At 35.9% G+C, this 11,006-nt stretch overlaps 1 protein-coding gene and 1 long non-coding RNA gene across 2 annotated transcripts; one reads left to right on the top strand and one right to left on the bottom strand.

The window, feature by feature from the left end:
* Window positions 1–1,491: 1,491 nt before the first annotated feature.
* LOC131618378 (protein RBL-like) lies at window positions 1,492–6,662 on the bottom strand. The gene is made up of 5 exons (XM_058889614.1): window positions 6,460–6,662; window positions 6,081–6,185; window positions 2,351–3,441; window positions 2,008–2,269; window positions 1,492–1,774 (listed from the first exon to the last, which is right to left on the bottom strand). The coding sequence occupies exons 1-5, from the start codon at window positions 6,476–6,478 to the stop codon at window positions 1,593–1,595; spliced, it is 1,659 nt and encodes a 552-aa protein (XP_058745597.1). The 5' UTR covers window positions 6,479–6,662; the 3' UTR covers window positions 1,492–1,592.
* Window positions 6,663–7,519: 857 nt separating this feature from the next.
* LOC131618377 (uncharacterized) lies at window positions 7,520–8,997 on the top strand. Its single transcript, XR_009288819.1, has 3 exons — window positions 7,520–7,765; window positions 8,242–8,299; window positions 8,915–8,997. It is a non-coding gene; the product is annotated as an uncharacterized LOC131618377 (long non-coding RNA).
* The last annotated feature ends 2,009 nt before the right edge of the window (window positions 8,998–11,006 follow it).

Raw genomic sequence — 11,006 nt, 5'->3', positions numbered from 1 at the left:
CTTGCCTCTAGTTCTCATTATAAAATTTAGAAATATAAGAAAATAGTTTTTTTTTTAAATTGAAATACCAGCAATTTCGAAATTTCCGGTATGTTAATAGGAACTGGAAATTGTGAAATTTCCGATACGAAATACCGGGAATTTTGAAATTTCCGGTAGCACCAAAAATTTCACAAAAATACCGTAAATCTTACTTGTTTTCGCCAAACTTCCGGTACGCTTTCGAAATTTTCGGTATTGTCAAAAATTTGAAAAATCCAATTCAGTTTGTGAAAATGTGGTGATAAAAATTGGTTAGACAATTTAGTATTTTCATAAATTTAAGGGAGTGACATAGGAGAGTGGCATGTATAATTTGGAGGTCACATATTAATTCCTCCCTATCAAAGCGAGAACAATTGTTCAGATAACAATCATGATGTTCATTTTTTCAACTAATAAGCATAAGATGTCATTTCAAAATTCAAATTCAAAATATATCAATGGTAATTTTGTCAAAAATATTCTTGGTTATTTATTACTAAGATAGAAAAAAAACCAAATAAATTAATAAAAAAAAATTAATAAACATCTTGGTCCCTCTAAATATCTTAAACTTCGTGTTTAGTCCCTCTAAAATTTTTCTTAAAAAAAATAGTCCTCCTAAAATTATCAAATTTAACTTTTGACCTCTCCTACAATTTAGCGATGATTTTTTATTTAGCGACGGAACTAGAGACCATTTTAGCTATGATTTTGTCATGAGGTACAAAAAGTTAAAATTTAAAATTTTAGGAGGACCATTCTTTGAACGAAAATTTTAGAGAGACTAAAAACCAAGTTTGAGATATTTAGAGGACCAAAAAGTTCATTAACCCTAAGAAAAAATAAAGGTATTATAGGAAGAAAAAAAATCATTGTTCAAAAAATAACAACATTAATTAGTTTTTTAGTATAATAATAAAAAGTCAAAAAATGCTTTAGAAAGGAAGGATGAGATAATTGATATTTTGTAATTTTTGTTCATTGTTTCCTCCAAAAAATAAATCTAAATCCAAATTAGCAAAATGTTAATTTTATCTAAGTCCCTCCACCAATTTCACTAACTTATTCAACCAATATCACTATTTGAACCTTAATAAAAAAATCTCACCGAATCAAGAGGAATTTATTAGAGTTTATTTAAACGTATCTCTTAACAAGCGTTTAAAGAAATTTGAACAGGTGTTTTAAAAATAACTTGTAAAACACTTATACAGACTCAGGTTATTTTCAAAGGATGGAAATAAACTTCAAAAATTCCTCAATTATATGCTACTCTGATATATACGGCTATCAAAAAATAAAAACAGAAATGAGAACACAATATTAATATACATTTTGGTAATTGTACATCCAAAAGTAATTTAGGCCAAATTATCCAAACAATATAAATCAATAAGAATCAATTTTACTTTAATGTATCCAAATATAAATTAATTTACATTTAACTCACTTTAATTCTGACAAATCACCCACCACATAATGCAATGGCAAAAATTATCAAAACTAAAAAAAGAAAGATATATGAGAAATGAAATGTACTCTTAAATAAAAGAATTTAGAATCTGATGTTATTCATCAGAAAGCTCATCATAATAAAAACCATTACCAGCATTCTCATCAACCAAAGATTTTGTTTTGGTTCTTGATGATTTGCTAGATTTTGAGTGTTTGCTTACTTTTTCTGCCTGCAACTCCAGCACCTTCTCTGATGGTTTTCGATTTCTTTTAGTTTTTGTTCCTACAGCATCATCTGTAAATAGTGTTGAAGGCAAAATGTCACAAATGCAAACAATATAGTAATCTTTTTTAAATAACAGAATCAATGTATTTGAGAGATGCAAATTCGAGAACACGTGGAAGAAAGCTTGAGCCAATATAAGGCCTCACAAAGTTGTTTAAGAGTTAATTTTAAAAATTGGAATTCTTAGGAATGCGCATACTAAGTTACAAGCATGTTTTGCAAGGTATGACGCCATCCATTACCTTCCACGGGACTTGAGGCATGATTCATCATATGTCTATTTGTAACAGCCTCTTCTGAAAATGTGGATTCAGAGTTATTGCTGTCCACCAGCTTTGAAGAACTTTCTAAGAATTTATCTTGTTGTTCAGGAACATCGGGAATGGGAGATACTGGCAAGAACCATAATTCTTCTTCGGACATATCAGAGTCGCTGAAAGCAAGATCCTTCTCCACTGTCATAATGTCAACTTCCTCATCTTCATCGACATCAGATCCTTTTACCTGCAAGGATATGAACTTTAGATGATAACATTGAAAAGGAAAGAATAATAAGACTTGCATGACCATATAACACGCACATACCTTCTCAGTTTCAGGATTCAAATCAAATTCGTCTTCACGTTCCACGTACTCCTCATTTTCCTCAAGCTCTTTGAAATCAGGAGCAAAAGCACTCCAGCTCTCGGTGTAATCTTTAGCCCAGATATAAGCTATGCCGTTCAAAGCAACTGATACAACAATAGGACGTACAGGATGCCATGCTAAATCAACAAGGGCTTCCTTAGGCCCTTCAAGGATTTTCACAAGATGTCCAGCTCTATCCCATATGTAAATCTTATGCTCTCCTTTGCTAGCAGAACCACCAATAACCCACTCACCCTCACTACTGAAACAGGGTGCTTTCCAATGCACCTTTGTTATTGCATCTTGAAACTCTCGGAATAAAGTTAAACATTTTGATCCTATGGCCTTCAACTTCTCAACACCATTTAGATCACTGAGATTCTCATTCAGTCGATCTAGTGCTCTAATTTCATCTTTCGGGGGAAGAAGATTTTCATAAATCCTGATTACTCTATCATTTGAATTCGTCAGAAGATACTGTCCGTTCCTGCTGAATACAATGCTTTTCACTACTGAACCACCCGAGATGGGAACCATGCCACACACCTCACCGTCTATACTGTCAATTACAAGAATTTGCCCTTTTGAATTTCCTGCATAAACCAGGTTTCCATACCTACTAAAACATGCTGCGGTAGGTGTGAAGGAGGTACTTCCATCAGAACACTTATTGCGTGAGCCAGGGTTTGGTCCACTTGGTTTCTCGGAGACTGAAACTTTTAGAAAAGTTGTACCTTCGGTGTCTAAGTCAACAATCATCGGAGTACTTGAGAGAGGACATGCCAAGCAGAGAGATGGTTTGGAGGACCCTGCTGGATGAAGACGAGCATGTAAAGGGGTTTGCTGCAAAACTATTCTTCTTATCCTCTTACCACTCAAAACATCCCACAGGGATAACGACTTGTCAACAGCAGATATAAGAATTCGATTCCCGCACTTTGACCAACAGATACTGGTTATGGGAGAAGAACATTCATTATCTCGAAGCTCTTTAGCAACGCCCCTGGTTAGAAAATCCCAGATAACACAACTTCCATCATTGCAGCCAGCTGATTCAATTGATAGAGTAAAGTATCTACGGTGAGAAAGTTGATAATGTGTAATACCTCCAATGAATAATTAACCAAAGTTCAACACTTGCTATAATTTTATCCAATCCACACATTCAAATGCAAATATAAGACTATATGCTTCAAAAAAAAAAAAGGAACCGCGACATAAACCAGAAAGAAACACACTAGTTACCTCCTGAAATCTAATCCCACAAGGAAAATAGTTGTGTAAATAAAGTATACTCGGAAAGTTTTGAATGGTAAATACTTAAAAAGTATTGAGTTTTTCTAGGTAGTTGACAAAAAAAATGCAGTAGGCAAATGATCAAAACCATAAATGTTACAGCTAGCACACAATTAAAGTCCACACATTTTACCCTCACTAAAGGGTAAGAAGAATGAACATTTTGAAATATGAATTCACAATTATAAATCTGTACCATCATAAAGTAAATAGTAATGGTTGAATAAAGAGAGAAGGAACATTGAACCCTATTCATGATCTCCCATATGAGTTTAATGCACTATAACCACTTGAATATTTACATGCTGGAGGATCTTGAGGCATTTAGAAAATACCAAAGTTGGAGTTAACCATAATACGGGAAACAATTTCTCAAATAAAAATAAAATACATTGTTTTTCTATTGTTTTCTTTCTTCTATCCTCACTTTTTTTTAAATATTTCCCTTCTATTATATTCCCCTTCCCCTGTTTAATTTAATTTATGTTTATGTAGCTTTTATTTGTGTGCAACATGTTTTATTTTATATTTAGTAATTTATTTCAACTGTTTTGCAGCTTCCGCTATTGGCCTGCTAAGTTATCCGTTATTTCTTATATTGGATTTTTGGTGATCCGCAATTTTCTATGATTCGCTATTAATAAATCAAAATCAATCTAGACATGCTGCTTCAGGGTCTGGCCAGTTTGGAAGTTCCAGCTAGGATCCCGGTGATTTTATGATCAAATATTGACTTATATGGTTTGCGATCAGAAACTAACTTATATTATATTGTAGACAGAGAAACTGATGAATGCTGGAAATGTCGCCAGAACTACATGCTGGGGGCTTAGCAAATTGGGATAAAATGAAGCAGAGGAAAGAAACTGCAGAAATTGAGAGCTTACAGGGAAATGGCCACAGGGTAGTGAGAAGACTGAATTAGGGCTTCTCGGATTGAATCATACCTAGTACAACATAAAAACAAAAAGTATGCCGAATTTGGCATTAATTATAGCCTACAAGAGTATTAATCAGCAATCTTCTCCTAACACAGTTACATTTAGTGAATTAATTTAAATACAAGACATTCTAAACTTCTGTACAGTCAATGACAGATTGTCGAGTATAGATACATCTCCAAAAACGCTATAATGGTATAGTGGACAGCAGCAGGGTCAGCCCAGCCCCAAACCCTAAGTTCAAAGATACAATACAAGAAGTTTATAACAGAGAAATAGTACTATACAAATAAAATCTCAAAAATAGAAGAATACACAAAATTAAAGACGTTCATAACTAATAATCAAAGTTCATTATTATCAATATTCAACCTAATATAAAGTAAATAAGTTTTAGGGTGAAAGGACTGAAAAGTCCAAGTAAAAAGCGCGAATGGCTATAAGCCGGTGGTGTTATTGATGGGAGAAGGCAGACCATGGCTAAGAGCCAAATATTCTTCACAACAAATTAACCATATTCGGGTTTTTACAAGTTCTTCACTGTAGAAACTTCAACAAACGCAATTTGTCTGCTATGCTATTTTGCTGTTACAGCCTCTATTTACTACAGAACTAAAGATAGTCCAACAAATGACATCATTCACACAGTGTTTCTCCATGACATAAGCAAACAAAAGATCATGTGACCAAGCATCCCTTGCACACAAAGTTAGCTTACATTCTCTACACAAAAATTACCAGGCTGCTCTATTTGCTAGAACAGGAAAGCAAAACACACTAAGCAAGCTGCTAGAATTTAAACACAGACTCCCATCATCAATGTTACAACCAATGTATTAATAGCGGATCACGGAAAATAGCAGATCACAAAAAATAGCGGAATCTCAAATCTCCATTATGAGAAATAGTGTATAGCCTAGCGGGTAAATAGCGGAAGCCGCAAAGTGGTTGAAATAAAAAATATTCGTATATAAAACAACGCCATGTTCCACACACAAAAAGCGGCATGAACATAAATTGAATATAAATTTAAAAACCAACTAACATAAAACTCAAAACACGCCACTATACTTCAAATAGCAAAGTTGACATATTGTATTGGTTTCCGTAACGCCTACCCTAAATTCCAATACATAATAGCAGTATAACCCTATATACAGGCATTTTAACAACATCGGTCAGGACCTAGCATTTTAAAAAGGTCCGCAGCCACAATAATAGCCACAACAACATCAAAGATTTTAATGCCTCTACAATTACACCGCCACTGAGATTGATTGAACCCACAACATCCGCATTAAAATCATGATTCCCTACAATATTAAGATTTGCATCTCGGCAGCGATATCAACCTCGGTAAAACCTTTAAATTTTGCAAAGCTACCACATACAACAAAACCAGCATTGTTTGCATTAAAAAAAGAGAGGGTAAGTGTTAGTTAGTTAATTACCAGCAAGAAGAGTACCACGACGGTTGAAAGCAATGCATTTCATAATCCCATGTTCCAGCTCCAGATACTCTTCTATCACTTCAGGGAAACCTCCATACAACGGATCTTCAACATGGAAAAACAATAATTAAACATCATAACTTAGATTAAGAACAATATAAACTAAAAATTAAACTAAAGTGACATGAACATTAGAGTAATAATTTTGCGCGGCTAGTTATATTCAACTCGTTAAAGATTGATTAAAGGAATTGTGCCCTAATAATCAGTAATAAGGTTATCGTGATAATTAAATGAATTTTACAGCATGAAATGAAATGCGTGAAAATGAAGATAGAGAAATCGAAAGAAGAAGAAGTGGAGAAACTAGAAAGCTTACCGAGTAGAGATGTGTTCATCGTTTTGAAGAGAAGCGTGAAGTTGGGATGACGGAAAAATGGAAGTAATTGAGAAACAAGAGAGGGAAAACCGAAAGGTGGCACATTTATATACCAACGTTAGTCACTCATTACGTCATGGTTCATGTAGGAGTGAGGAAAATGTCGAACACATTTTTTTCCGAATGTCCGGCCGCTTTTGTTGCATGGAGCAAGGTCCTAAAATGGAAAAGATTCATATATGTTTCCCATAGTTCTGCTGTGCAGAATTTTTATCATTTTCCTGGTCTAAGCAATGGAGGTAGGGTACTTAGAGAAAGATTTTCCGCCATCTGGTTCGCGTGTGTATGAATTTTTTTTATTAATATGGTTCGCGGTATATTCCTATATGTGGAGGTCTGCTTGCGTATCCATTGAAGAGTTTCAGAATTGAAGTATAGGTGCGGTGTAGTGGCATCTGAGTGGTCCGGGGGGTGGATGTGGTCCTTTCGTTTCGTTCGCGTTTCTTTGATCGGACTCTAGTAATTAGCGCAATATGGTGTTGGTGTCTTCTGGTTGCTTCTGCATAATTAAGTATTGGGCACGACTAACTTAAGCAATCACAATAGCCACATCAGGAGGAACCTCAAATGCTCAGGATGTGGGTTACTGGGTTCAGGTTGGAAGGAAGTTAGGTGGCGGAAATTATTCATTCTTGAACTCCACTTTATCTTGAATTCACTCCACTTAATACACTACGCCAAAATTAAGATACTAAAGCGCAGCTACTAAAGCGCTTTTACATAAAAGCGCTCTCGTAGGTTTCGCATAAAAAAAAAATTAATAAACAAAGGGAAAATGATGAAAAAAGCGCTCTGGTAGGGGGGGGTATGAGAGCGCTTCTGAAAAGCGCTCTGGTAGGGGGGGTGTATGAGAGCGCTTTTAAAAAGCGCTTTGGTAAGGGGGGGTATGACAGCGCTTTTCAAAAGCGCTTTGGTAAGGGGGGGGGTATGAGAGCGCTTTTCAAAGCGCTGCTGTAGGGGGGTTTAATGAGAGCGCTTTTTAGTCAAAAGCGCTGGTATAGACCAGGCTATGAGAGCGCTTTTCAGAAGCGCTTTAGTAGCCTTTATTACTAAAAATTAAAAACCAAAACACGCGTTACTGTTTCTCATTTCTCTCTTTCGTTTTCTGCAGAACCCTTCCGTCCACCACTGTTCTTCATCCACAAACCCTCACTGCACGCGAAACCCTTCCGTCCACCACCATCGGCAACCACCGTCGGCGTCCCTCCGTCGGCTTCTCCTCCGTCACTCGTTTTATCCACCGCCGGTGAGTTTTAGGTTTAATTTTCAGTGAAAATTTTATTTGGTATCAAAGATTGAACTTCTGCCTGCAACTTGTTTGATGAAATGCCTGAAAGAAATGATTTGAGTTGATAATTGATGAAATGCCACAATCCTTAGTAGGTATTTTTAAATTCTAAGTTGATTTACTTCCGCTTTTCATGATTCAAAAATCCATGGTTTTTTGGCTGTAGTGTTGATAAAATTCTGAAGTTACTGAATACAAAATAGACTTGCCACTGTTTATCACAAAATTTTGGCATTTCATCAAACAATAGTAACATAGTACGGCTAAACTTGCACCATGAGTATCACAAAATTTTGGCATTTCATCAAACAATAGTATCACAAGTGTAGCTTATTAATGTATTAGAATGAGACTTTTATATTAGAATTGAGTTAACCAAATCTTTGTGCCATCTTCATATCTGGGAAAGCGTATTAAATTATTATGCGTTTCAGGCCAAAGAAGTAGCAGAACTCAGACAAAAAATTGCATTGAAAGAATCTGTTCTTGAAGGTACTGCCTTTTTGCAAAGTCATCGATTTGTTCTCTGAAATATTGGGGCCCTTTTCTTTGAAAAAGTATCTTTTGTTTTCTTTTCCTATTTTCTCTTTTTAATATAAGACTGCCACATTGTTTTCATTCTGTTTCTGTTTTCCAAGATTTGTACAGGAAATTTTGAAAACAAAAAAGAAGTTTATCAAGTGTTTCTTGTACAAATCGTTGGAAATTAGCATCCGTTTTATAATTAAAAATAAAAACGTGAAATAAAAACAAATCACTTTTTCCTCTAAGTAAACAGATCCTGATGTTTCATTTCAACCATTAATTGTGTCATTTTGTGGGGCTCGTACCAAGGTTTATATATTTGTTTCATTTTAACTTGAAAAATATTTTCAAATCTTCAGTATGTATTAGTCTGCGAGCTCTTAATAGAAAATGGCAAAAGATTAGAATAGGCCTATAAAGATAATTTAGGTTAGTAACTGTTAGAAAGCTATGCTAAGTTTGAACTCTTCATTTTCTATTTCTTTGATTCAATGAATAGTTAGTTACAAGAATCTACTTCCTTCACTTTTATGATATTTGTATTTAACTGCATCGTGTGTGTGTGTGTGTTTAATTTCACAGTTACGTACTTTGAAGTCTCTGGTTTCTACTTGTACAACGCCGATTCAAACCTACCCATCTCCCACATCAAGTCTATAACTCAGGTTACTATCCCTTTCTTCTTGCTTATAGTTTGTTATATTCTGCTTATAGTTTATTGTTTATGGTTCTATTTAATATCAATTTAGTGTCTCTCAACCAGTTTTTTGGTTTGTGGACTTATATTACCTTGAAATAAGGTAATGTCTTCTTTAAGAAATCGGGTATTCTGATTAGGTATTCTAATTAGGTATTCTATTATGATGATAGCTATTTATTATCTTGACAGAATTCCTTATAGAAACGAAGAAGCATTTGTTTAGCTTAATTAAGTCATGGATAAGACATGGATGAGATCAAACCGATTGTCGAAAGAGTACGAGAAAGGGGTATGGGAATTCGTTGAGTTTGCGGTTAAGCACTCCGAAGACCCGCTTCGAATGCCGTGTCCTTGCTTGGGTTGCTGTTATGGGGATAAGGTTGACGGGAAACAGTTGGGATCCCATTTACTACGGTTTGGAATTGATAGAAGTTATACATGTTGGACAATGCATGGTGAGAAAAGTAACGGGAATGCTGGGTCGAGTTGTAATAGGAAGTATGCTTCAAACGACGATTGCACAGACACATACGATTGCGATCGAGTCGAGGAGATTGCAGAAGCGCTTGAAGAAGATCTTGCGGATTGTCCCAAAATGTTTGAGAGGTTGGTAAGCGATGCAGAGAAACCGTTGTATGATGGTTGTTCAAAATTCACAAGATTGTCTGCGGTGTTAAAGTTGTACAACTTAAAGGCGGACAATGGATGGTCGGATAAAAGTTTCACAGAGTTATTAGCCCTTATGAAAGATATGCTACCAGAGGATAATGTTCTTCCCAATCGAACGTATGAAGCCAAAAAGATGTTGTCCTCTATTGGCATGAGCTATGATAAGATACATGCATGTCCAAACGATTGCGTTTTGTTTCGAAACGAGTATGCAGCGTTGAATGAGTGTCCTAAATGTGGTGCCCCTCGATATAAGAAAAAGTTGTCTCCTGCTAAAGTCTTATGGTATTTTCCTATAATTCCGAGATTTAGACGCATGTATCGTAGTGAGACCGATTCAAGACACTTGACTTGGCATGCAGATGAAAGAATTATTGATGGAAAGTTGCGACATCCGGCAGACTCACCACAATGGATGAAAGTTGATACTGATTATCCTGAATTTGCAAAAGAAGCAAGAAACCTTCGGTTGTCATTGTCTACTGATGGAATGAACCCGCATGGTATTCAAAGTATCTCGCATAGCACATGGCCTGTGATTCTTATGATCTATAACCTACCTCCGTGGCTATGTATGAAGCGTAAGTACATGATGTTATCAATGCTAATTTCTGGGCCTAAACAACCAGGGAATGACATAGACGTATACTTGGCACCGTTAATCGAAGATTTAAAGTTTTTGTGGGACAACGGTGTGGAGGTTTACGATGGGTATAGGAAGGAAAGTTTCAACTTGAGGGCGATGTTGTTTGGAACAATTAATGATTTTCCAGCATACGGAAATCTATCCGGGTACAGCAATAAAGGTCAAAAGGCGTGTCCCGTTTGTGAAGATGAAACCGATACGACACGATTGGATCTTTGTCAGAAGAATGTCTTTCTCGGTCATCGTAGATTCTTAAATTCTAATCATCACTACCGTGGGTGGAGAAAAGCATTCAACGGAAAGGCCGAACATGGTACAGCCCCGCCTTTTTTGTCAGGTGATCAAATTTTTGAAAAGGTGAAAGATGTGAGCACTCAGTTTGGCAAGCCTTTTGCACATTCACTTGTCAAGGGTGGGTGGAAGAAGAAGTCCATTTTTTTTGAACTTCCATATTGGAAGTCGTTGTACGTAAGACATTTCCTGGATGTTATGCATATTGAAAAAAATGTATTTGACAGCGTTATAGGTACGTTACTCAATATACCAGGAAAGTCTAAGGATGGCGTTAACATAAGGAATGACATGGCAAACATGGGGATGAGAACTGAATTGAGACCCGTGACGAAAGGAAGACGAACATATCTGCCACCTGCTGTTTA

Source organism: Vicia villosa, linkage group LG7 (genome assembly GCF_029867415.1).
Source record: "Vicia villosa cultivar HV-30 ecotype Madison, WI linkage group LG7, Vvil1.0, whole genome shotgun sequence".
In the NCBI taxonomy this organism is placed as follows: Eukaryota; Viridiplantae; Streptophyta; class Magnoliopsida; order Fabales; family Fabaceae; genus Vicia; species Vicia villosa.
The sequence above is the reverse complement of the archived record's forward strand: the minus strand, read 5'-3'. Positions and strand labels throughout refer to the sequence as shown.